The sequence below is a fragment of the Marmota marmota genome, unplaced genomic scaffold (genome assembly GCF_001458135.2).
Source record: "Marmota marmota marmota unplaced genomic scaffold, marMar, whole genome shotgun sequence".
NCBI lineage: Eukaryota > Metazoa > Chordata > Mammalia > Rodentia > Sciuridae > Marmota > Marmota marmota.
This window is the reverse complement of record NW_025999899.1, coordinates 1,950,673-1,977,963: the sequence shown is the minus strand read 5'-3', so window position 1 is coordinate 1,977,963 and position 27,291 is coordinate 1,950,673. Positions and strand designations below refer to the sequence as shown.

The following is a 27,291-nucleotide window of genomic DNA, read 5'->3' as shown; positions in this document are numbered from 1 at the left end:
GACTGCTAAGGGCCCTGCAACTCACCTGGGCCATTTGTTCATTTGTTCATTCCTCAAAATTTACTGCACACCTGCTCTGTACAAGGTTAAAAGTCAAAGTCCTTGTCCTCTGTTGGGGAACATAAGACCATCAGCAATTATACAATTAGTAAATAATAGAAATGACCCCATTGTGATAAGTGCTATGGAGAAAGAAAATAAGGGTTGGGAGATAAGATTGGTGAATGTAGGAGACCTAGAGGGAGTATTTAATCAGGGGAAACCTGGGTAGGGAAGATATATTTGATGTGACACCTGATGTGATGAGACAAACCATTCAAAAATCTAGGAAAGAACATTTTTGGCAGCATACATGGCAAATGTAAAGGTCCCGAGGCAGGGATAAACTTGGCATGTTTAAGAATTCTATGAGCCGGGCACGGTGATGCGCTCTTGTAACCCCAACAGCTTGGGAGGCTGAGACAGGAGGATTGCAAATTCAAAGCCAGCCTCAGCAAAAAACAAGGCGCTAAGCATCTCAGTGAGACCCTGTCTCTAAATAAAATACAAAATAGGGCTGGGGATGTGGCTCAGTGGTTGAGTGTCCCTGAGTTCAATCCCTAATACCAAAGAAAGAAAGGAAGGAAAGAAGGAAGGAAGAATTCTATTGAAGGTGAGCAAGGTGGATGTGTTAACCTTCTGATATTGTAACAAATTTCTGAGATAATTAACTTATGAAGAAAAAAGGTTTATTTTAGCTCTTGGCTTTAGAGGTTCTAGTCTACAATCAGAGGACCCATTGCTTTTAGGCCTCTGGAAGGAGTTTAAGATGGTAATGATGGAGGGGGCATGAGGGGACTAACTGCGTGCCTTGCGGCCAGGAAGCAAAATAGGAAGAGAAGGGGGCCAGAGTTCCACAATTCTATTCAAGAGCATGCCTCCAATGACCTAAAGACCTCCTACTAGGCCCCACTGCTGAAGGGTTCCACCACCTCTCAGCAGCACTACCAAGGACCAAGCCTTTAATACATGGGCCTTGAGGGTGGTGGTACTCATCATTTACACTCTAGCAGTGGGCAAGGGGGAAGGAGAGGAGGTGGCTGGTGATGAGAACAGAAGCAGTGGAAAGCCAGGCCAGGCCATGGGGCTGGTTCCTGGGCTCAAGGAAATCGCAGCACCTCCTGCATCACAGCCAGCTTCTGCCTTATGTTCAAGGTCTCGGGACTGGATCGGGGCTCTGTACACTGATGTGCTTGACTGGGTGCTGGTATGGGCCACGTCCTCATCCAGAAGTGCCTGCTGGGTCAGATAAGGACAATGGACAAGCCCAGCATGCTGCCTCCACAGGACACCCGACCCTGTAGTTTCTGTGGTTTCACCAACTCCCATGCCTGGGGCTCTCCTCTTCCTGTTCCTGAAGCCAGATCACACTGAGTGTGCCCCTCAGAAGTGAGCATTGGCAACATGTGGCTGGAGCATGGAGAGCGGAGAGCAGAGAGCGACCCAGTAATAGGCGATGCCAGAGAACTGAAGAGCAGGCTAGGTGCAGCGTGAGAGGCAGGAAAGCCTCAAAAGTGTCTGAGGAAGGGGGGTGAAGGAAGGTGTGACATGTATTTTAAAAAACATGATTTTGGAAACATTTTGGAGATGGCTCGGAAAGGAGGGAAGGAAACTAGGCAGAGAGTGGATGGAACCCTGAGTTTGGACAATGAATGACTCTGGGGCTGGCTTCAAGAAACAGAGTGGACAGATCCATTGGGCTGACTCCCGTGGGTCATGAGGTGATTGAGAGAGAGAAGTCAAAGGTAACGGGATTCTACTAGCACTCTGTAGCTGACTACAGGTGGTTCTACTGAGGAAAGGCAGGCAGAGGAATGTAGAAATAGGGCCAAAGGTGGAGAGTTGGGGACAAGAAGCAGATGGGCATTTTGGACTCTTGGAATCTACTTCATCCAGGATGAGACCTTGGGGCTGTGAAGGTCTGGGGCTCAAGAGAGGCATCTGGATGTGAGGGACATCAGCAATCAGGCAGCAGTTGACACTGTGAGTACTGAGGCAGTATGTGCAAAATAAGAAAATAAGGCCAAGACAAGAATTCTGGGGCCATATGCAGGGTTTGGGGGTGGGAGAAGAGAACATGGAAAGATGAGGGGTCAGACAGTTCAGGTTCATGGAAACAGTGGTGGATAAGATTTTGAGAAAGGAATTTCCCAAGTCTGAAGCTACTGGAAGTTCAGGGAGGATGGAGACTGAGAAGAGACCAGTGGATCTGACATTAAGACTAGTGGGAAGAGACATCAGGGAGGACAGATTTGGGGAGAGAGATAATCAGGATGGGCCATATAAGCAATGAGTACAGACAGCTCTTTGAAGAATCTGGGAGGCAATAACATAAAATGAACTGGGGGGTTAAGGAGTGGGGTGGGGCTGGCCAGAGGTACAGAAAAGGGTCTCCAATTTGGGCAGAGCTGGTGATGAAACATTGTGTTGCCATTCGTGAGGAAGTAGGAGGATGGGGAAAGGCCAAAGACTGGCCAGGGAGATGTGACCCAGGGCTTCCTTTTTCTCTCCCTCCTCCAGTTGCGGGGGATCTTCCAGGCATCCCAGGCGATGACAACATAAATTCCCTCTGTGCCTGTCTTCCTCGGTAAGTTACCCAGCCTTTGTCTGTTCTTGCTGAAGGGGATGGAGTGCGCTCACTGTTGTGTGTCAGGAAGCAGCCAAGCCCATCGCTAGAACAGCTCAACCCTTAGAGAAAATTTCCTTGTGGATCTGACACCATGTGGCATAGGGTTGGGATTTCAAATGGAGCTGGCTGATGGGTATTGCTTTCTAGGTCTGTCTGTAGATTTAGGATTTTATAATAAATATATTTTTAAAACATTTCCTTTTTTCTGAGCCCAAACGTGTCTCTTTGACTTTTTTTACCTTTTGATCCTATCTTTTGAGCAGAGGCAGCTTTGCTCTCAAGGCTGCCTCTGATAAAGACAGCCCTTCAGATAGAGAACGAAGCAGTGTCTTTCTGTCTTTCTAGTCTTTCTGTCTTGGGCTTGATCATCCCTGTTCTTCTGATGACCTCTGCCCAGGATTTCTCTTGAGAGCTCTGTACCCTGACTGTCCTTAGAAATTGAAACGTCACATTGAGGACAAGGCATTGACCCTTACACAACAGCAGCTGGTGGTTAAGAGTACCAGGCTTGGAGCCAGCTTGCCTGGGTTTGGATTCTGGCTCTGCTTCATCCTGGCCAGAACATGGGGCAAGGCACTTAACCTCCCCACCCCTAGTATCCTGACCTACTTCACCCAAATGTGCAGAGGCATGAGTTAGAATACAGAGTGCTCTGAACGGTGCTGGGTGGGGGTGGCGGTGTTGGGATGAGTGCTCAGCGCAGGTTCACTGTTCTTAGGTGCCCAAGCACCTTTGGGAAGGGAATGTTGAAACATTCCTCCAGAACTGGGGGAGGACGTGAGTCCTTCCAAATCTATGTGGGTATGTCCCATGAAGATGCTTTGATTTTCCAAGTGAACAATGATTATGGCCCAACCCTGAATCACAGGATCCAGTTTGAGAAAAACTGGACACCTGAAGCATCCCCAGGAGGTTCAGAAAAGTCTAGAGACAAGAATCAAACCTGGGGGTCTTGAAGAGAGCTACAATGCTGGGGCAGGCCAGGGTACTTGTGCTGTCTCATTCGGAACTGTCACCCCGGAGGCAGCAAGCTGGATTTCCTGTTGACAAACTCAGGCTTCTATTCTACCAGGTAGATATCTATCCCCGACCCACGGTTTCCAAGACTCCAGAATTCCGAGTTCTGTCAAAGTGATGCCAATGCAGGTGGGGCTTGGCTGACCTCTGCTGTCCACTATCTGTTATTGCACAAAGTTAAAGATGGTCATGGACTCCTGGGGACACTTAGTAGGAAGGCACTTCACAGATGCACTTTTCTCCAACTTTTTTTTTGACAGTGCCTCTTTTTTTTTTAATTTTTTTTTAGTTGTAGATGGACACAATATCTTTATTTTATTCATTTATTTTTATGCAGTGCTGAGGATCGAACCCAATGCCTCACATGTACGAGGCAAGTGCTCTACCACTGATCTACAACCCCAGCCCCTGAGAGTGACTCTTAACAAGAAACACATTTTTACCCTGTGATGTTGTCTACAAAAGGTTCATAGAACAAATTTCACCTTTATTGTGAGTGAGCACTCTGGTATTTTCTATACTTTTAAATTTGATTTCATTAGTAACAAAAAGGCTAGATGAAGTCTACTACGTTGATTCGCATTGCCAGGTTTTCTGGAACTTGAAAATACTGCTTCAGTTACTAAATGAGTACAATAGTTTCACAAACTTCAGGCAGTGTGCACTGTACCACTTTCAAACCTTTAGTCACATCCAAGTCCAATTGTTTATAGAATCAATTATCTTTTCTTTAAATCAATTCACTTAAACATTTTAAGTGTCTGTTATGTAAAATGTTGGCAAAATTACAGATTTGGAGGGCTAGTTATATTTTACCCCTCAGGGCATACTAAAGTAAATATTTAGCTATCAAAATAAAAATGCTTGTTTTTATGCCTCCTAAGAATCACCTTGCATACCATTCCTCACTTGGGGAATCATAGATCTAGGGATTTTTCTAAACATTTCATTTTAGTGGGGGAAGTGAGCCCCCTTGAGGTAAGATCACTTATCTGAGGCACCTAGTAATCATAGTTGCCCAAATACCTCAATGAGAAGAAATGTAGCGTCTTAGGCTGCCCCTGGCCAAACCTGCGCTAAGTCTATCAGTCTTAGCAGTTTTGGAGAGAGGCTCACCTATTGAGACCCAGGTATCAGTGTGTAGATACCTTGGCAGAGCCATTTGAAGACCTTCCTGGGTTTTATACATTCTAATTTTTGGAGGTCTTTTTTTTTTTTTTAAGAGAATTTAATTAATTTATTTATTTTTTAGTTTTTGGTGGACACAACATCTTTGTTTGTATGTGATGCTAAGGATCGAACCTGGGCTGCATGCATGCCAGGCGAGCATGCTACCGCTTGAGCCACATCCCCAGCCCTAATTTTTGGAGGTCTTGATCCCTATCATATGGTGCATTAGAATTAGAGCTTATTAATTTCAATTTTGTTTCCTGTTTATATTTTGAAGCCAATGAAGTTTTAGACCTTAGCTATTTTTTGGAGTCCCTTGTAAACTTTATAGGACCTAGAATAACAGCTTCTAGTAACTATTAGATGAAGTGGCCTTGAATCTTAGTAAAGGTGTCTCATCAATGAATACATATTATGGAACAATTTACTTAAGACCTCTTTCCCACTTTTTTTTTTAACCTTTACTTATTTTTTAATGTGGTGCTGACAAGTGCTCTATCACTGAGCCAGAATCCCAGCCCCTCTTCCCAGTCTTTTTAAATGGGCCAGTGACACAAAATATATGAGTTTCCACTGGTAAAAGCTTTGCTATTCTGGCATATGGGTGGGGGCAGGGCCATCTCAGGAGGCCCAAGAACCGTGTTTCCTTACAGTCAACAAACGGATCAGAAGAGGTTGATGGTTTTCAAATATTTTATTTTAGCATTGGGACCCTTTAACAAATGAAATGAAGCCTTATGAGGAAGTTCTTATGAGGAAAGAACAGAACTGGGGTGGATTTGAGTCTACCAGGAATACAGATAAGTTTGTGAGGGTATCCAGAGGAACACCCAGATGCCTGCAAAGATGGAGCAGTTTCCCAAAAAACAGAAACTGGTACCCTTGGAATTTCTGAGGCCTTGAACAGATATCAGCTCTGAAAAACAGCATAGTGTTTTCAAACCACTTTAAACAGTCATGCACAGTAAAAGTTTACTTCAAGACATGATACGCATCTTCAGAAACAATGTTCATGAAACATGCCTTTACACTATAAAATGAAATTATCCCACACCTTAGCTGGCTCAGGGATGTTTTGGGAATAGAAGCTACAAACTTCTTTTGAGGGATTATCTTTTTTTTTTTTTTTTGATACTGGGAATGGAACCTAGGGATACTTAACCAACAAACTACATTTCCAGACCTTTTTATTTTTTTTTATTTTGAGAGAAGGTCTCACTTAACTTGCTTAGGGCCTCAATAAATTGCTGAGGCTGGCCTCAAACTTGTGATCCTCCTGCCTTAGCCTCACAAGTCACTAGGATTACAGGTTTATACCGTCGTGCCCAGCCAAAGGGATCAATTATCTTTTGATAAAATACTTAAGCAATTTTCTGATGGATTTAATGGGATGAAGACCTCTTCTGAGAAACTAATTTCTTGTACACTTAGCTTATGTCAACCTTACAGGACATGAAAGTCTTTTAACAACTTTCAGTAAATCTACTAATCCTTAACTAGAACTTTTTGCTTGTATCCAGGCTAACAGTGATTGTCTTACTATTCTCTTCTTTTGCAAAATGTTCTTACCAATGGGTGCTTGATGGATTGACCCAGCAGAAGCCTATTCCCTTTCTAGTAACATAGTACTTTTGACATTGAATCATAATTGAATTGTTCAAATCTCTCCTTCTTTCTCTTCTCTATTTTAAACAGTGTGAAGCACTCTGATATATTTTCTTCTTTTTACTTTTTTTAAAATGCTGGTTATGACCAGCCTTTAATAGTTTTGACTAGAAGCTTAAAAAACCCTGGGATAGCACTCCAGGGGGTCAGTTTATTAAGACAGATACACATGGCTGCCATTATGAAAGGAAGCCAGTTAAGATGGAGGCACATGGTGGAAAGTGAGGAACTGTCTTCTGAAACTTAAAAAGAGGAAGGCAAGCCACAAACTTTGCTTACAATGCAAATAAATGAAAATCTGTATTCAGAATATTTAGGACTCAGAAAAATCAGTTTAAAAATTAGAAAGAAGAACATGAACAAAGGATATGAATAGGCAATCCACATGAAAAGGAAACCTGCCTGGATAATAAGCATATGGAAAAGATGCCCTGCCTGTTAGGAAGAACTGGACACAGGCAACACCATTTTGAAACATATCCTCCATCTTAGAACAACAGTTATCTCACACCCTGAATCACCCTGACCTAAACCCTAGGCAATACTCCATTATCATGCAAAGAAAGAAAATTGTTTTGAGAGACTGCAATTCTGAAAAGCACTGGGTTTGACATGTCACAGTGACCACCTAAAACAATGGAGGTGATGACTACAAGCACGCTTCCCTGACAATCCCCTAGCAAAATCCCCCACTGCCTCATGCCCCTATAACTACCCTAGGCTGTAAATGGAAGAAAGGACTCTCCACTGGGCCCTCTCTGCAGGTTTGTCTGAATAAACCTGTGTTACTGTGAGCCACCTCTCCTCTCTCTTGATTTCCTTCATTCAGTTCTTTCCTTACATTACCTCCAGGAAAGAACTGAGATCAGAATTACTAAAACCTAGAAACTTGGAGGAATACTGGTGTTTTGAAGAGGGGCGCAGTAAAATGGGTTCTTCAAATAGAGAATTAAAAACAATATTCAACCACCACTAAGGGAAGACATTGCTGCTTCCTGGGTGAAGAGTTAGTTGCTGGTGTCAGTATGCTCACAGGAAGCACATGGGGGAAGAGGGAGGAAGAACATAGCAGTCAGGGAGAAGACTTGCTGTCCTCCTCCAGACTGAATGCTCCCTCTGGTGCCTCCCTGTCCCCTGAGCTTAACATGAAGGTATTTCAATAGAAATACCTTGAGACCTAGTCTTAGCCATAAAGCTGAGTACAGAAGGGGTGTTTGGAGTCAAGGGACAAAATTCCAACTGCTACAGTCAATTATATTGGCCAATCAGCATTTATATTTAAACTTCTATACTCCCCGATCTAATTAATCTAATAGTTACATTGTGTTAGAAACATAATGCAATGATTGTTCAGAGAAATAAAGATACTTTCTCCTCAAAAAAGAGAGACACAAAGTCTCAACAGTCATTGTATCCATCTCTGGAAGATAGTGATACCATCCATCTCTAGGCTACAATGATTACTCCATAAATTTAGTCACAGTCTCATCTGAATATTCTGTTACGTGGGAACTAAATGGCAAAGTTCATCTCCAACAAAATTTATGTTAAATAATAAGGAGGAGAGGGCTTCCAACCAGAATGGAATAACAGGGACTGGATTTATCCTCTTACCTGGAATAGCTGAAGAAACAAAGGCAAGCCCTATGATTGCCCCAGCTTACTATTTGGAGAAAGCTTTCAGGCTGCAACGTAAGGAGGAACTTTGGCAGAGTACTTTCACTTCTCTGAGATAAGAGCTGGGATAAGAGGCCAACATAGCTAGAATTCACAGAACAGCATGCTGAAAATGGGAAAGTTATGCAGAAAGAGAGAGATAAGCAGAGGTCCCCATCAAGTATCCAGCTGAGGGCTGATCCTTGCATGTGTATGAGAAAACTATTCAAGGGCAAGAAAAGTACCACCTGAAGGAGAGGACCACTCCAAAGCTCATATGCACTAAGAGCAGGGGTTATCAAGGGGAGACTTAGAAAGTTTTGCCTTAGTAGTAGGAAAACATTAACCCTTCATTTAACACTACTCTGACCCAACAACACCTTAAAATCAAGACTCAAAGATCAAATTATTTCCAAATAACTTAAAGTTAAAAGTTATTAGAACAAAGCTCAAGAATATTTGTAAGAATACAAAAATATACAACATTCAGTGAGGTTAAAATTCACAGCGCTTGCCATTCAAACAAAAATAACCAGACATGAAAAGAAACAAACAAGATACAACTCTAATAAAGAGAAAAGTCAATCAATAGAAACTGTCCAGAGATAACAAAGATGATAGAATTAGACAGGGTATTAAAGTGGTTATTAAAACTATATCGCATATGTTTAAGAAACTGGAGGAAAGGTTGAACATGCCAAATAGATATACACAGAATATATGAAATCATTTATATATGGAAAATATTGCAAAGACCCAAATTCAACTATTTAAACCAATAATGAGTGAGATAAAAAGAAAACATGAGGTAATGTTTATGATAAATTGGACAATGCAAAAAAGAGAAAAAAAAGATTAGTGAACTTGAAATAATAAAAACTATCTGATGAAAAAAAAAACTATCTGATGAAATACAGTTTTAAAAAAAAATGAACAGAGCATCAGTGAGATGTGGGATAGCTTCAAGAAGCCTAATATGCCCGTAATTGACATCCGTGGGGGGGGGGGGGAGAAGGACAGAAAAACTAAAGAATTTCTGATTTTATTAAAACCAAAGATCCAAAAGGTACAATAAACTCACAAGAAACATTAAGAAAACTTCACTCTGGCACTTCATAATCAAATTGCTTAAACCACTGATAAAGAGAAAATTATATGAAGTCATAGAGAAGCATTGTACAGAAGAACAAAGATAGGAGAGAGCTAATTTTTTAGTTGGAAACAATGCAAATAAGAAGATAGTGAAGCAACACCTTTAAAGTTCTGAAAGGAAAAAAAAGAGAGTAATTTATCCAGTAAAAATATATTTCAGATATTCAAATCCATAGCACCAATATGAGACAAAGGCCATAAGGAAGGCCTTCTGACAGTCCTCAGGGACTTACTCTGGTCAATGATACACTAAAGATGAAAAGAGCAAGGTAACTGCTAAGACATTTGAGAGAACTACTAACGATCACCTGAAAGAAGTGCCATACTTGATTTCCTTACCTCCCTTGCAGCTAAGGGTAGCCATTATGATTCAGTTTTGGCCAATGAAATACAAACAGAAGTCCTTGGGAAAGGTTTGCCTTTCCAACTAATAAGGCAAAATCTTGGTAGGAAAAAACCACAACTCAATCCCTTCCCTGGTCCCTTTTGTCTGATTGGATGCAGGTGGGAGAGTTGGAGGTACAAAAGCACTTGTAACCACGAGGAAGCAGGCAGGAAGGCAAAGATAATGTACTAAAGATGGTATAGCAGAAAAACTGACGGGACCTCTGATGGCATTACTGGGATGAAATGCCATGGGACTTACTGTTGTGTGAGACAAATTCCTACTTGTTTCAGCCACTTTGGGTGGGTTTTTGTTATTGCAGCCATGCAATTCTAACCATATATATAGCTCAGGGTGGTAGGTAGAATAGAAAGGGCTGAGGCTATTTGTAGGAGATACATAGTTAAAGGTTATTAAACCAAGAGGCTAGATCAAGTATCCAGGCTTGGATATTTGTATTGGCCATACTGGATGGGAGTAACAGAAGGATGGAGGAACAGAAATTCTGGAAAATACAGGTCAGGACTTGAACCAAAAACCTTGCTGGTTAGACTCATGGTTCTTATCCATGGTTTGTGTAGTTTGGGGAAAGAGAATCCCATCAATATCATTTTTTCATTTCAAGTATTTTTCAATACAACAGATGTATCAATTTTGTAAGCTGCCCATAGCTTATATATAAATGAGAGGGGATTCGGAGGAGAATAAGAAGTGCTAACTTCTTCCTTAGATGGACTTGTACTTAATTTCTCAAACCAACCTGGCTGGCTGTGACTGAAGGCAAGTCACAACTACTACAGACCACAATAAATCCAATGGATTATTAGATTGAGCCATTAAAGGCTTTCTTGGCTGGGAATGGATAGAATACTGCTCTTCACTCATTATTAAGTACACACATTGTGCTTAGCATTATATAGCATGTCATAGGTGCAACAGCACCATGTTCCTTTGGAGCTTCCAAGAGACAACCATGTGAGGAGGATGACCCACAATATGGCTAACACACATTTACAAAATGCAGTAAGTACATTAACAATTATGACAAACAGGTTTCTCCAACATACAGAATCATTTTAAAGCTGTGGAATCTGTAAAAGATATTTGTATGGCTGATGTCTTTTTCTTCAGGACTTTGTCCTCTTCAACACTTTCTTGCTCTGCATGTCTCTTTGGATTTAAGTTCTGAAACATGAATAAATAAAAATTGGAAGAAAAAACCTAGATAAAACCTAGATACAGGCAGTCAGTTACAGGCAGTGCATTGTGTGCACACCTGTAATCCCAGCAGCTCGGGAGGCTAAGACAGGAGGATCACAAGTTCAAAGCCAGCCTCAGCGACCAAGAGTCAATAAGCAACTGGTGAGAACCTGTTTCTAAATAAAATACAAAATAGGGCTGGGGATGTGGCTCAGTGGTTGAGTGCCCCTGAGTTCAATCCCTGATACCAAAAAAAAAAAAAAAAGAAGAAGAAAAAAACAAAACAAAACCTCTTATGAAACAAAGATTGCAGGAAGAAACTAACAGGATCCTGTGTCCTTCCTGGAGAATCAATCATCCAGAAATCAGGTGTTTTGTCTTTTTCAGAGTCATGTTCAAACAAGTCTTCTAGGTAACTATTAAAAAGAAGATACAGGCAGTCAGTTAATGGAGAAAGACCTGGAAGAATATATACCAAGTTTCTGATATCAGTTATTTCCAGAAGACAGAAATGGAAAGATTATAAATTATTAAATTTTTCTTCACATATCTTAGAATTATTTCTAAGAGAGAGAGAGAGAAAGAGAGAATTTTTAATATTTATTTTTTTAGTTTTTGGCGGACACAACATCTTTGTTTGTATGTGGTGCTGAGGATTGAACCCAGGCCGCACGCATGCCAGCGGAGCGTGCTACCGCTTGAGCCACATCCCCAGCCCAGAATTGCCGCAGTCCGGCTACAGCAGAATAATCAGGGGGGTGACGAAGAACTTGTGTACGTTGATACAGCAGGAGTGGGAGCCGTTTATTGCAGGACAGGAGCAGTATTTATACATTCCACACAGCTTATCTAATTAGCATAAACTAGATACATCAGTCAACCAATCAGGAATCTCTACACTTAATGGCTCGCTTTTGTTACTTCTCAAACCACTCCCTCTGGCATTTTGCCAGGCACCATCCAGACTTGTTTACGAACTCTAACATTCCCCTGGCAAAATGCCAGGTGTTATTTTGACTTGTTTACAGACTCTAACATTTCCCCCTTTTGTTTAATTTAAATAATGACCATAGTGGTTTTTACAGAAACACCATAAATAACCTGCCACAAACAGAAAGGGAGGATACAAAATGCCACAATACCAAGCCAATTGATGGCTCCATGCAAGAAGCCCTTGGAAAAATTATACCAGCAATGACACCGTTAGCAAAGATACTGAGTAACAATTTGTTGTAGATTACAGTTTGTTGTCTCAGTCCAGGTAAAGCAGTGTCTCAATAGATTAACTCACAGTCTAGGTAAATCACAGTCCCCCTTTTGTTTAATTTAAATAATTAAACAAAATAACACATTTTGCCAGGCACCATCCAGACTTGTTTACGAACTCTAACACAGAATTATTTCATTTGTTAAGCATATATCACTTTTGTAATAAAAACATTAATAGGGAACCCCACTACTATGTATAACTATACTGCACTAATAAAAATATGAAAAATTATTCCATGATGAAAAAAATTTAAAAACAAAAAAAAAATGAGGAATAGCATTAAACAGAAGCAACTACTTTGTTCATTTAAAGAACACTTATAGCGGCTGGGGTTGTGACTCAGAGGTAGAGTGCTTGTCTGGCATGTGTGAGGCACTGGGTTTGATTCTCAGCACCATGTAAAGCTTATTTTTTTACATATAGATGGACACAATGTCTTTATTTTAGACATTGTGTCCATCTATATGTAAAATAATAAGTATTCTAAAAAAAAAGAACACTTATAAAGAGTGTTTTTACATAAGGTATACACTGTCTGTCATGTTAAAAATAATTAGTAAGCTCACCAAAGACTAAAATTCCAAAGGCTAATTATTCATTTATAGCAGAAGTTTTATATGGCAGAGCAGTGGGGTAGCCTCTGGGGTTTTATAACATTTCTCTTGGCCTGAGTCACTATTCTAGGGAACAGCCCAGTGCACCCCACCCCCCCAAGTTAAATGAAGAAATGTGAGTGATGATCTAGCCCAGTGCCTGGAAATAGCAAGTGCTCTAATTCACAAGGTCCCACATGATCAGGTTCATTAGCAGACTTCTAGATGGTACCCTTTTGTCCTCCTGGGGTAAATATCACATAAATTATTGAAAGCAGGGATGGAGGGCTCCTCAAAAAGCAACATACACCTTTCCTCTGAGAGTTCCCACCCTGCTACTTACCAAACGACACTACCTTTAACCCTTTTTCCTTAGTGTTTCTTAGTCCTCCCCACAATCCTGCTATGCAGAAGTGGGGTGCTTTCCCAGTTGATCATGCTCTAGCAATTTTCCAAATTGCCCGAATCTTCAGTATTTTTCAACATTGGCACTATTGACGTTCTCTGGACCCAGTAATGGTTTGTTGGTGGAGGGATGGGGTGCTGACCTGTGCACTGCAGGATATTAGTGGCATCTCTGGCCTCTACCTACTAGATGCTGATAGTGCCTCCTATGACCCCCTCCCAAGCAAGAAATATCTCCAGACATTGCCAAGTATGCTTGGGAGACAAAATCGGCCCCAGTGGAACCACTGTCCTACAGCCTACGTACAGAAAACAGGTATTTTTTTCTTTTAATGTAAATTGAATCCTGTCACTTGCCTGCTAAAATCCTCCAATGTTTTTGTACTGACATTAGAATAAAAGTTGTGACTTACAAGACCCTCTATAAACTGGCCCCTGCCTTTTTTTTTTTTTTCCTTGTACTAACTGGGGATTGAATTCAGGGGTACTGTACTACTGAGCTACATTCCCAACTCTCTTTACTTTTTTACATTTTGAGTCAGTGGCTTGCTAAATTGCTGAGGCTGGCTTAGAACTTGTTAGAGTCTGTAAATAAGTCAAAATAACACCTGGCATTTTGCCAGGGGAATGTTAGAGTTCGTAAACAAGTCTGGATGGTGCCTGGCAAAATGTCAGAGGGAGTGGTTTGAGAAGTAACAAAACCGAGCTATTAGGTGTAGAGATTCCTGATTGGTTGACTGATGTATCTAGTTTATGCTAATTAGATAAGCTGTGTGGAATGTATAAATACTGCTCCTGTCCTGCAATAAACGGCTCCTACTCCTGCTGTATCAACGTACACAAGTTATTCGTCACCCCCCGGTTATTTTGCTGCAGCCGGACTGCGGCAGATGGTGGCCCGTACGGGGAGCCCCGGGACACTCGGGGGTAAGTGACGAAAAAAAAAGCTGCCCGTCCATAGATAGGACGGGAGCAAATCTGCTCATCCCTAGGCAGATAGGGCGAGAGGAAAAATGGTCATTTCAAAAAAATGGAAAAGATTGATACAGTATGCTTGTGTCTTGTTTTGTCTCAGTGTATTGTATTGTCTTTGTGATGAAAATATGGAAGGGGTGAGAAGTAAATTACTAAGGGAAGGAGGCACCCCAGTGGAACCAAGAATAGTTAGGGCATGTGTTGATAAGAGCCCAGGAACTCTAGTCAGAAAGAAAAAGAAAGTTCAAAAGAAGAAGGATTATCAGGAAAAAAGTTGCAGCAAAAGGCTATTACTAAATACTTTTCATTACCGGAGGGTGCGTGAAGCAGAGAGGCGGCTGCCGAGTGTGCAAGCCGGTCACAGCGCAGCAAGGATTTTCCAAGAGGCGGCGGCGACTGGCCCTTCCCCGCCTCCTGGCCGGGGAGCTGGCTCTTCCACTGCCGCGAGCCCAAATCTAGACCTGACCTGGAGGCACAGTCTCGCAGGCTCTTGCTCCCTGTGCCCAGTAGCAGTTTGAGTCCGGGACACTCCCCAGGGCCATCTGGGGCTGCCCAGGCACTACAGCCAGCAGAAGACGCTACTGGTGTCCCTGATGTTTGGTCATTTTCAATGCCAATAACTAAGCTACAATGGTTCTCCCACACCTGGAAGCTGATGAGTAATGAGCACTATTAATGCTTATTTCAAATGCAAAAAAACCTTGAGATAATGTACTAAATTGTTCAGAAGGTTGTTTTCTTAGTAGAATGCTACAGGATTTTCTTTAGCCATCCGGAGTTCCTGCCTTCGTCCCAGTGCCGGTAAAGACCAAGGTGGAAGAATTTCCAGTGTTGCTGAAAACCGGACGAGACTTCGGCTGAGAAACAGACGAGACTTCGGATCAAGCTAGCTGCCTGCAGAACTTACCTGGACTGTGATTTAAGCTAGCTGCCTGCAGAACTTACCTGGACTGTGATTTACCTGGACTGTGAGTTAATCTATTGAGACACTGCTTTACCTGGACTGAGACAACAAACTGTAATCTACAACAAATTGTAACTCGGTATCTTTGCTAACAGTGTCATTGCTGGTATAATTTTTCCAAGGGCTTCTTGCATGGAGCCATCAATTGGCTTGGTATTGTGGCATTTTGTATTCTCCCTTTCTGTTTGTAGCAGGTTATTTATGGTGTTTCTGTAAAAACCACTATGGTCGTTATTTAAATTAAACAAAAGGGGGAAATGTTAGAGTCTGTAAATAAGTCAAAATAACACCTGGCATTTTGCCAGGGGAATGTTAGAGTTCGTAAACAAGTCTGGATGGTGCCTGGCAAAATGTCAGAGGGAGTGGTTTGAGAAGTAACAAAACCGAGCTATTAGGTGTAGAGATTCCTGATTGGTTGACTGATGTATCTAGTTTATGCTAATTAGATAAGCTGTGTGGAATGTATAAATACTGCTCCTGTCCTGCAATAAACGGCTCCTACTCCTGCTGTATCAACGTACACAAGTTATTCGTCACCCCCCGGTTATTTTGCTGCAGCCGGACTGCGGCAAGAACTAGCAATCCTTCTGCCTCAGCCTATAGAGCTGCCAGGATTACAGGTATGGACCACTGTGTCTGGCTCCCTGCTTACTTTTAATCTCTTTTATTCCATACCACATTTTTTTTTCCTCTCTAAACTGAAGCTGTACTAAGTGTTTCTGTTCCCTAAATATCACAAGCTTGTTCCCATCCCGCTTTGAACTTGCTATTCCTTCTGCCTAGAATGCATTCCCCCTAGATCTGTATATGGCTCACTGTTTACTCACAAATATCTCAGGTCAAATGTTATCTAATTGGCAAGGCCTTCCTTGACTACCGTATCTAAAGAACTGCCTTACGTCCATTATCTATCACATTGTACCTTCACAGTGCTAATCACAATAGAAAATTGTCTTATTTTCTTATTATTGTCTGCCTCTTCACCAAAGTGTAAGCTCCATCAGAGCAAGAACTTTGGAGGGACATTTCACTGGTATAGTTTGTGCTGAGAACAGTGTCTATAACAGAGTAGGTACTCAATAAATATTGCTCTTCTCTACCTTCCTCAGACCTCAGGTGAGGATTGAATGACCTCCTCTTGCTTTCTCTTCTAAGATTTTTTTTTTAATTATTTTTTTCTTTTTAAGATTATTTTTGATTGTCGATGGATTTATTAGTTTTTAACATCTGACCTGTTAGAAAGTTGTGTGGGTTGGGGGTACCACGTATAAAGATTTAGCACATTATTTTGAAACATAAAAGCCAATGAATAATACATGAGAAATTGTTCCTTGCCCCCCAGGTTTTCAGCATGCATATAATTCACTTGCAGGCACATGATCAGTACATGGGTCATGGCTTCAGTTTGGTCCTTCTTCCCATTTCAAATGGTGATGGCCCATTTGAGCACTAAAGAATCCCAAACTCACCTGGCTCAGAGTTTCAAATAGCCTCTCTGTCCATCAACTTACTTTACACAGTATCACGGGCCTGAAAACCTTTTATACTGGCTTCAAGTTAAATAGTTCACTGGGTCAAAAGCGGAATGATCCAAGGTGCACCACGGTCAATAAATGTTGGCTGAATCCAGAAACCGCAGCTTGGCTATTTCTTACATTGATTTATGGGCTGTTTCCATGAAACGAAATATGATTGGTCCTCCTGACAGCTGGCTAGCTGGAAAGTGGAAACAATTCTGCCCTGGCTATGGGCCACGACCCTTGGGAAGCATTTCAACAGGCCAGTTTTATGTTTTGGCACGAGGTCTTCTTGTCCCGCCTGGCGGGCTCTCTGCACGTTGCAGAGATGTCTCCACTTGCAAAGACGAGATCCTGACGTGGCGGGACGATGTTTCCTTGCGCTGTGAGGAGCTTTCCACGCGTTGGGAGGAAACATCAAGGACACGAGGAAACTGCTTTCCAGAGGGGGAGTGGGAGGTCTCCACCTGCCGGGAAGACGTTCGCACCTGTAGAGAGGATGTCTCCACGCGATGGGACGATGTCTCCACGCGGACTGTCGACGTCTCCTTGTAGTGGGCAGTCTCCACCCGTGGAGTAGACGGCTTGCCCCCAAGGGGCGAGGCCATTCTGCGGGTGTAAGAGGACCAAGAGAGTCAATGAGGCTTCCGGAGGCCCACAGCCTCCATGATTACGTCATAGGATAAGAAATGACGTCAGAATGGCATGTTACATCACTCTAGGCGCAAAACTCGAAAACTACGAAGTTGTCACAGGTAAGAGTGCTACGACAAGATGACGGAGAAGCACCACGGTCCTGTGAGGGCTGAAATGTCCCTCCAAACACTGGACCCTGGTCCTCAGACACCACGCGGCTCCGGCACCGCCCCCTTGCCAGTAGTGAGCCTCTGCGAGCCAAGCGGGGCAGGCCCGGCGAGCCAGGGATGGGCGGAGCCGCCCGCCTCCTAGCGAGGCTGTGCCCGCCCCCGAATCCCATACTGCCCCGCGACCGGAAGGAGGAGCCATGGCTTCCGGAGCCTCCCCCGACACTCGGGGCTGTTCCTCTGTCAGACTGCTGGCGATTTAGTGTCTCTGCTTGTTATGGCCGCTGCCGTCGCTATGGAGACAGGTGAGTACTGCTCCGAGCCTCGAATCTTCGCGGATCCAACCATTCTCCGACCAGACCCCTTCTCCCGTTTCCCCGGGAGTTCCTTTCAGGTCTGATTCTCGGCAGGGTTAGAGTTGGGACCGAGAGGCGAGCAGCGTTGGAAGAAGGGCGAAGGCAGATTTGCCTTTTTCAGAATTTGATTTGTTTAAACATCTTTTCTCCATAACATGCTTTGTAGACACCATCTCCACGGTATGGGCGAGACTGAGAAGACAGATCTTAAACCGTCTCTTTCACTAATTTTCTGCTTCTCACATGAGCTTACATAAGTTTGAAATATCGTCGATAAACTTGTGTATCATTCTATCTCTGAAACTTCTCACGATTTTTCACTCTGAAGTTTTTCTTTTCAGCTTGAATTCTGAACTTTTTAAAAAATTTACTTAGCACTTGGCTTTTGCTGAACTTAATCACTGTTAGCAATTGTGGTTATTGCCTATTATTAAAATAGGGAAAGACACAGTTATAATCTACCCCAGTGATTGCTGTTCACATGCCTTCCTAGTGGCCCTAAAGGTTGTAGTTTTAAGCATTCTGGCCGCCATTTGTTTTCCTTTTTTTTTTTAAATGACTTCTCTTTGGGGCTGGGATTGTGGCTCAGCAGCAGCGCACTTGCCTGGCATGTGTGAGACACTGGGTTGGATTCTTAGCCCCAAATATAAATAAATAGGTCTATCAACAACCAAAAAAAAAAAAAAAAAAAAAGGTAAAAAAAAATGACTTCTCTTTAATTGTAGAGAAACTCCTAATTTATTCCTTTTAACCAGGGCTCCACTTTTCATAGATTTCTAAGAAAGCTTTTCTTCTCTTACACCCAGTTGAGGAAGACCACCATATGCTTTTCTTTATATAAAGATCTCCTAGGTTTCCCCATTGCTGTTTCTTGTCTACAAATCAATATTACATACAGTAACATTTATTTTGGTTGATTTTTGCTGTCTTTTCTCCTAGATGATGCTGGAAATCGACTTCGGTTTCAGTTGGAGTTGGAATTTGTACAGTGTTTAGCCAACCCAAATTACCTTAATTGTAAGTCATTTGATTATTAAGGAGCTAGCTGTACATGGTTTCTGACAGAAGAGATGCAATTCATAGTAGTATTTGCTTTTTATACATTCTCAATTGAATGGAATTTTACTTATGCTGGCTTATATATATAAATGAGCAAACTAGGACTTGTGAATTGAATTCATTTGTGGGAAAGTTAAATAAGTAGATTCTTTATATCGGGGTCACAAGTCTGTAGTCCAAGGATTGGTTTGACCTACAGATTTTTTTTTTTTTTTTTCATGCTTTTCAGTTCTTGCCCAAAGAGGTTACTTCAAAGACAAAGCTTTTGTTAATTATCTTAAGTACTTGCTTTACTGGAAAGAACCAGAATATGCCAAGTATCTAAAGTAAGTTTAATTTTTATAATTCTAAATATGTATGTACTTTATTTAATCTGAAGCACTGGTATTTAGCAGACTTCTTAGTTTCACACTGGAAAAAATATGAATCTCCATTTTTAGTTATCACCACCTTAATATAAAACTCCCTTATTTCTAACTTGGAATATCTACTTGCTGGTTATTTCTGCTTCCATTCTTACCTCAGTCCTCTCAAACTCAATGAAGCAAAATAATTTTCTGCACAGAAGCCAGTTTGATCTCTTAAAAATGAAAATCAGAACATGTCACTTTCTTGAAGTCCAGTCTCCTTGAGCTAAAGTCATATTATGATCTGTTCTGTTCTGTTTGACCTTTTTACCACTGTCCTCATCTCACTGAGTTTCTGATCCCAAGGAACCTAATGAAGTGACATACCCATAGACTGAAAATTAAAGATCACACAGGAAGCGATACTTGAATAGACGGTGTTTGCTAGAGGAAGTAAACCTGAGTCTTAGAACTGCTGTCTTTTCTTCATGGCCTCATGCACTGTGTAAAATACTTCACATCCATTAATTCACTTAAGAAAATACACACACCATTCAGATTCAACAGATACTTTCATTTTAAGACTTACTAGATTTTAAGAAGCATGTTGTAACCACAGACCTAAGTTCTTGTAATGGTAAAAATAAACCTTGAATTCACACTTGTGATTTGTTTTAACCAGATAGTCAAAAAGCAAACATGAAATCTTTTTAAAAAACAAAAGTTTGAGAAGAAAAATTTCAAACTTATTCTTTGTCCAAATCACTTTCCTGACCTGATTCATAAAGCAGACATCCCATGTGCTTGCTGTAAGACTCTGCACCCTGACTGGTTCTTTATGAAACTATTGATTCATTTAATAAGCCAAAAGAAAAAAAAAAAAGACTTTACTATATGTTTGTATGTAGGCAGATTTACAGACTTATGGAAGCCTTAGGCACCATCCAATTCAATCTCACATTGTTGCTGAGAGTTGGTTGTTTACACTCTGCCTAGAAATTTCCAGTGACTGTGTTACTCTATCAGGGAGAGCTGACTCCAGATGTTAACAAAGTTCTTTCTTATATTGTGATAAAATAAACGTCCTTGCAGCTTTAACCTCTTCCAAGTTTTGTTTTTGGGTTAGTCCAGAATCACTTTATCACCTCTTGGAGACTACAGCCATATAGATATTTGAATTCAGAAACTTTTGCAAATTAATCCACTGGGCATTTCATTCCATCTGCACAGGTTTTTAGATTTTTAAAATAGTAGCCACCAATTTGAAGATGGGAAGGTTTTTTTTTTTTTTTCCCCTTTTGGTGGAACTCTAGGGATTAAATTCAAGGGCCCTTTACCACTGAGCTACATCCCTAGCTTTTTTAAAATTTTTTATTTTGAGACAGTGTCTAAGTTGTCCAAGCTAGCCTTGAACTTGAGATCGTCCTGCCTATGCATCTCACGCACCTAGGTTGACAAGCATGAACATGCTGGGTTAAAAATGGGAAGGTTTTATATAATAATCCAAATTTCTAGCTACTCTAAAATCAGGAAGAATGCCAGGTTAAGGTGCACACCTGTAATCCCAACAACTTGGGAGGCTGAGGCAGGAGGATTGCAATTCAAAGCCAGCCTCAGCAACTTAGCGAGTCCCTAAGCTACTCAGCAAGACCCTGTCTCCAAATAAAAAAAATAAAAAGGGCTGAATATGTAGCTCAGTGCCCTGGGTTCAATCCTTATCTTATTTTTGAAAAAGTCTAATTGTAAGACTCCCCTTTTGTGCCTCTTCTATTTCGTCTTGTGGATTTATGACCTATCAGAGAATATTAATATCCTTTCAAATTATTTATAATTCCTTACTTGGTCTGTTTGACCTGTCTTTTTACCACTGTCCTCATCTCACTGAGTTTCTGATCCCAAGGAACCTAATGAAGTGACATACCCATAGACTGAAAATTAAAGATCACACAGGAATCGGTATTTGAATAGACGGTGTTTGCTAGAGGAAGTAAATCTGAGTCTTAGAACTGCTGTCTTTTCTGAGCATTGTTTTCTACAAGTTTGATATGATAAATGATAACTGTCTCAATTCCAATTATTGACTAAATGCTTCTTGAGACCATTTTCTTGGTTGTCTGTCACATTTATTTATTTTTCAGATGAAGAAATGGTACTTAGAGTGTTAAGTACCTTATTCAAGGTCACTCAGCTGGTACTGTGGACCAGATCTTTTAACTACTGATGATGTCTTGGAAAGGAATTAGCCAGGACAGTGTGAATAAAGCATTCTAGGCTTCTTCCAATAATTACAGGCAACTATTTACTTTTGGAGTATGAATAGAAATCTTTAACATCTTGGAAGGATCTGTAGTGTTATCCCTTCTATTCAGTATCCTTTCCAGACCTTTGCAGTATTGGTTTCATTTGAAAGCTTGTTAGAAACGCAGAAGTCAGGCCTCAAAAACCTACTGAATCAGAATCTATTAGTTCTTTTTTTAGATTGTAGTACAGGGGACTGAACTCAGGGCCTCATGCATGCTAGGTAAGAGTAATACCACTGAGCTGTACCCTTAGCTCCTAAATCAGCATTTTGAGAAGTGATTTTTATGCACATTAAAGAAGCAATGCCCTAGTCTATAAATGATTAACAAACTTTAGTCAGTTTGCATATCACTTGCAGTTTGGGTTTGTGTACTCCCTATATGATTTAATGTATTTTAATAGTCTTAAACTTTACTTCTTTTTAATTTGAAATAATTTCACTTACAAAATAACTAAGAATAGAAAAGAGAATTCCTATGTATTCTACATTCCTATTTACATCACTATGGACTTGGGTTTTTTTGTATCCTGTAGATTACGTCTATTCTATTCCAAACTTGGCCACTGAGAGCATCTTCAGATGGGCTTCCAAGTGCTTTTTCGACAGTTTCCCATCAATGCTTAGCATTTCTTTTTGGCACAGCATACCAAGCTTATCCTTATTTTTCCCATCCTAGACCTGGAATTACTCATTTCTCTAAAGAACTCTGGAAAATGCTGTTTGAAAACCACAGTCTGGGCACTAAGCATGCTCATTCGTCATTGCTTCTAAGCCCTTTTAGAACGAACACAAAGCTAGAAATTGTGTACATGCACACACATACACATCTGTTTTCTATGTCTGTATACATTTAAAGCCATGAGTACATACTAGTGTTTTCAGTTCTAGCTCAATAACTTAGGGTTCATTGGAGCCTCCCTGCTTTTCTTATCTATAACTTCTTTTCTGACTGCCAAAAAGTTGGCTCTGTTTATCCACAATATACTTGTTAACTCAATTGAGAGTATAATAATTTTAGAATTGCTCTAATACCTGTGAAAATCTATAGAACAGTGTTTGTACATAGTTCTTTTTGAAGCTGACTCACAATAAAAATTGTCTTTTTTCACTATTGGTGGAAAACCAATAGAATTTATAAGTGTTCATGTTACTTTCTGGCTATTAGAATAGAATGATTTATCTCCAGAATTCGACTCTGTGTATCACTGTGTTGTGTGGTCTTGGGCAAGTTATTTAACTACTCTGAACTTAAATTTTCTTGCTTTTGAAAATTTTTTTCAATAATGACTTTTGTTGACTAGCTTCTCTACATAAGGAAGGGGTTTGGGGGTGGACAATGGATCTATAGTATACTACCAAGGTGCACTAAGTTAATGTTAATAGAAATGGTAGGCTGTACAATTAGATGTATTAGAACTGGCATTATTGACTTAAATTATGTTGGTCATTAACTTATAAACTTAAACCCAGGTACCCTCAGTGTTTACATATGTTAGAACTGCTCCAATATGAACACTTTCGAAAGGAGCTGGTGAATGCTCAGTGTGCGAAATTCATTGACGAACAGCAGATTCTACACTGGCAACACTATTCTCGGAAGCGGATGCGCCTTCAACAAGCCCTGGCAGAACAGCAACAGCAAAATAACACGTCAGGAAAATGAAAAGCTGGAAACAGATCAGGCTCTTAAAACTATATATAATGTATTTCCATTATACAGTGAAGACAAAACAAGAGACTTCCTGCCTACCTTTATCGTGGTAGCACCTGGATACTTTAGTGTGCTTTTAAATCCAGCTAACTTTTTATTGTTAATACATTATTTCTGTTAAGCCAAACTTGTTCTACTTTGATTTCCGGATGGATTTGTAAATTTTTATTAACATTTAACAGAATCAAGAAAGAATGGAAATGTTAGGTGCAGGGGATTGGGCTATCAAATGTAATTAACTCTAAGCCTATTTCATGACTTACAATAGTCCCTGGGGCAAGTCCTCTCTTGAATCTTTTTATCTCTTGGATCACCTTTTCCACCCCTCTTATCTACTGAAAGAAAGGACTAGAGTGGAGGACCTCTTGTTAAATCACAAAGCAAAAATCCCATAAAGGTTTTTACATTCTATAGGAAAGGAAATACTTTGCCAGATTTTTTTAGTTGTAGTTGGACACAATACCTTTATTTCATTCATTTACTTTTATGTGGTGCTGAGGATCAAACCCAGGGCCCCATGCGCCCCATGCCCCACGCATGCTAGGTGAATGCTCTACCGCTGAGCCACAATCCCAGCAGCCAGATAGCAACTTTAAGAAAGAATTGTTAGTATGTCACTGACCTAGTGAAAGGTATGGAGAAGATTGGTGTTTGGACTCTTGACCTCAAGTTTGAACAAAGATGAGCCTCAAATGCTTGTGTTCATTTGGGAAAGTTAATATTTGGCCAGTACTACAAACCACATGCTCCTTAAATGCTGCCTTGCATTCTCATTGATCCTTATTTGTAAAGGAGGAAAAAAGCTATTAAGCACTAAAATCAGTGTGTCTGACTCACATTCTAGAGTTCTTATAACTATGTTATCTGGTCTCCAGTCTTCCTCAAGTGAAGCACATTCACACAGCTATAAAACAGAACTGCCTGAATTAAGCAGCTGGATTAGATTCATGCTGTACTTTCTCTAAGTGGTTAAATTCTACATTCCAAAAGCAAAGAAGTGGTTTTAAAAATATCTATTGTTCTGCCAATTTCTGGAATTGAAGATCCTAATCCCTTCAGAGATTTGGAAGTTGTCTATTTTTTTAACCTCCAATAATATATTCCTTTGAACTATGACTGCCACTGCTGAACTTATTTTACTCAAATCTTTAAGATGGCTATATGTTACAAGAAAATTGAAGGTTCATGAGTATTTTTAAAAAGCATTCTTTATTGTTTAGACATAAGCTAATTTTCGTATCATTTATTTACTGCTAAAATGAATGCAAATTTTCATATCATTTATTTACTACTAAAATAAAGTCATTATTTATAACTAGAGCAAACCAGGAAATCAAGATACAGTTGCCATCATTAAATTTTAATCTTCAGAGAACAGCATCTCCACAAGGTTGGCCTGAAGGCACTCTGATTCTACCAGTTTTTGAGGCTGTAAGAAAAGAACAGTCAAGTCTTAAGCATTGCCACATGGTGTTATTAGGAGTGGAATAAGTTTTAGCTTGAATAACACAAATCATTGAATATAAAAAACCTGCCAGAGTAACAAGTCTTATAAAAACAGTTAAGACATTTTGCCTTAAGGTGAATCATTAAAATACTTGGCTTAAAGGCCTTAAACCCCGAATACCAGGAAGCTCCACTAACCAAAATAGGAGACAGCAAGCCCAAAGCTGTCCTTTGCCCTGAACTCCTTAATTTAGGATCCCAAGTGCATGACTGAAATAAAGGAGTTGCCCTTTCTTTTAAACCTGAATAATGTATTAACAGAAAATCATTATATTAGTGCTTTAAGGAACTGTGAGTCAACCAACTTTCTGGCTATTAAATTTTTAAAGAAAAGGGATTTTTAAAATGTAAAAAAAAAAAAATCAAGTATTTAAATATTTGCATTATTTTAGCAGTTTATTGGGACTGAGTAGGGGACGGTCAGCCTGGTTGTATATCTTTTAAAGCATGCTGAACAACAATGGGATGTTTGAGATGGAATGTCAACATCTTTTCAAATATGACTCTAGAACAAGTTAAAAGTGTCTTGACAAAGTGAATTAGAATTCCTAAGGTATTTAAAGAATGATAACCTGCTAGGCTCAGAACCTCACCTGTAATCCCAGTGACTGGGGAGGCTGAGGCCAGCCTCAGCAATTTAATGAGGCCCTAATTACCTTAGCAAGACCCTATCTCAAAATAGAAAGGGAGTGGGATGTGGTAAATGCCCCTGGATTAAGTCCCTGGTATCAAAAGAATAAATACACTCACCGTTCCATATTTAATTAGTGTAGGCACTGCAGTTACTTTCAGTTGTTTTCTGAAGTCATTATTTGGATCTTTCCAACTATTCCCCAAAAAAAGTTATGAAAAAAAATTTACTTGGTTATACTGTTTGCTTAGTATGTGATATGTCCTGATAGTTAGTATTTTAGTAATCACTGATGTTGTAAACATTTTAAAAAGTTGAGGACTATAAATTACTACCCTTTGCAATTTTTAATTTAAAATGTGACTAAGATGCAAAATACTATAAAGCCAGTTAAGTACTGAACTGAAACAGGCCACATTCATTCAGTTACCTCTACTTAATTCAAGAGTCTGAATATATGCATTATAAATTTGAATTTAATAGGTCCCCGTTGTTTTAACTTATTACAGTTTATCTTATAACAAAGAATCTGTGCAAATCTGAGGGCCTTTTCACCTGTAAGTCTAGTGCATGTCAGAAACACAACATATATACATTGTTACTTACTAAGGTTTTTCTCCTACTTGGCAGTGGATGAACACACATTCTTTACTAATATGCTTCAGCCCCTCTCGAACGACTGGTTCCGCTTAAAAAAAAACAAAAAAATTAACATAAAATAATTGCACATCAACTCCACAATCCTCTTCCCTCTTCCCCAGTCTTGATAAGTACTCAGACTTTAACCTGTAGTTAGACTTTTCACTTAACAGAGGAGTTTAACAGAGTCAGGTGTTCTCTTCTGGTCTTAGAGCCACATTGATCTACGCCACACGCCCAAAACAATGAAAAGCAGAAATGTTTGCAGACTGAAAAGTGACCAACTCACGTATACGACTAGATCATTTGGGGAAATGAAGTTTTAAGAACCGGGCTTCAAGATCATCTGGGTCACAAATCCAAAAAAAAGAGCACTCGGTATGTCGGGGAAGGACTTGATGCGAAAGGAGAGCAATTCAGATGGCCTCACAGGTGTCTAGGACCAAGGCTCCCTCTTATACCACTTCGAACCCCACTTTGTGGCTGTAGCCTCGGTCTTCCCACCACTTCTGGGCAGTACCCAGATTCCGGCCTCACCCTGCACGCAGTCGGGACACCAGCTTTTCCCTTCGGCGTCCTTAGAACCCGTAAAGTAGGCGAAAATGGTCTTGCCCAGGTGCTGCTTCACAGCCTGATTGAACTCCTCGAAGCCCGACACGCTCACCTCCTCGTAGACAGCCATGAGTACTGCGTACTGGAGGAGTCTACGTTGCAGCTGCCGCTGGGCGGGTCGCCCTCGGGGTGGGGAGAAGCCATTTCCGGGTGGGCGGGAATAGGACCGTACCTCGGGATCTAGCGCCGCTCTGCCAAGCTACGGAGCCTGTGAAGGCCATAATTAACCAGCACCGTATTTATCCTGTTGTTTTTCAGTTCTTTCAGGGCGGTTTCCCACCCAAACTCAGGCTTCTTCCCTGATCTGGGTCCCGGTTCCGGCCCCATGGAGATTAGCTGCAAAACCTGCAGCCCTGCAACACCTGGACCCCTCGTGCGGCTGGGGAGCCTCTTCGGCTCCCAAGCAGCCTTGCGCCTATTGCTATGGCGACTGGGAGAGCGGCCGGAAGCGAGGCCTAGTTGGGGGCCCCACTGCCCGCCTACTGGTAGCCGCGCCTCGCCCCGGGCCAGGTGGGCTTGAGCTGGAGCTGGGGGGATTCTGGGAAGTTGCGTTAGGCGTCACTGACCTGAGGGGAAGGAGATCTTGACCCGGCAGATCCTTCTGTTTCATTTCCCCGATGAGTTCTTCTCCTATCTAGCTTTAGTGGGGTCCGGGCCCGGGGGGCGGGAGCCCGGGACTGGGCGGGGG

General features: G+C 41.0%; 4 protein-coding genes across 10 annotated transcripts in view; 2 read left to right on the top strand and 2 right to left on the bottom strand.

The window, feature by feature from the left end:
* Positions 1-446: 446 nt before the first annotated feature.
* Positions 447-17,580, bottom strand: CUNH17orf100 (chromosome unknown C17orf100 homolog). 2 transcript variants are annotated; one of them, XM_048798391.1, is made up of 3 exons: positions 16,590-17,580; positions 11,084-11,329; positions 447-528 (listed from the first exon to the last, which is right to left on the bottom strand). In XM_048798391.1, exon 1 carries the CDS (start codon positions 17,243-17,245, stop codon positions 16,907-16,909), a length of 339 nt encoding a protein of 112 aa, XP_048654348.1. In that variant the 5' UTR covers positions 17,246-17,580; the 3' UTR covers positions 447-528; positions 11,084-11,329; positions 16,590-16,906. The 2 variants fall into 2 exon arrangements, with proteins under 2 accessions (XP_048654348.1, XP_015361434.1); XM_015505948.2 differs by lacking the exon at positions 447-528 and having other exon boundaries at positions 5,535-11,329.
* A 20-nt stretch (positions 17,581-17,600) lies between these two features.
* Positions 17,601-24,331, top strand: Med31 (mediator complex subunit 31). Its single transcript, XM_015505945.2, has 4 exons — positions 17,601-17,745; positions 18,736-18,813; positions 19,085-19,181; positions 22,975-24,331. Exons 1-4 carry the CDS (start codon positions 17,718-17,720, stop codon positions 23,165-23,167), a joined length of 396 nt encoding a protein of 131 aa, XP_015361431.1. The 5' UTR covers positions 17,601-17,717; the 3' UTR covers positions 23,168-24,331.
* Kiaa0753 (KIAA0753 ortholog) overlaps positions 18,745-27,291 on the top strand; it is an 80,848-nt gene continuing 72,301 nt past the window's right edge. For 4 of the 6 annotated variants that reach the window (XR_001505753.2, XR_007345691.1, XM_048798387.1 and 1 more), the window contains exon 1: positions 26,777-27,113. The gene's annotated coding sequence lies outside the window, so the exon portion shown is untranslated. Of the gene's footprint in view, positions 18,814-26,776; positions 27,114-27,291 lie in introns of those variants that run through there. The other 2 variants (XM_048798385.1, XM_015505943.2) reach the window with 2 other exon arrangements.
* On the bottom strand, positions 24,406-26,748 carry Txndc17 (thioredoxin domain containing 17). Its single transcript, XM_015505946.2, has 4 exons — positions 26,529-26,748; positions 25,959-26,040; positions 25,472-25,547; positions 24,406-24,644 (listed from the first exon to the last, which is right to left on the bottom strand). The coding sequence occupies exons 1-4, from the start codon at positions 26,671-26,673 to the stop codon at positions 24,576-24,578; spliced, it is 372 nt and encodes a 123-aa protein (XP_015361432.1). The 5' UTR covers positions 26,674-26,748; the 3' UTR covers positions 24,406-24,575.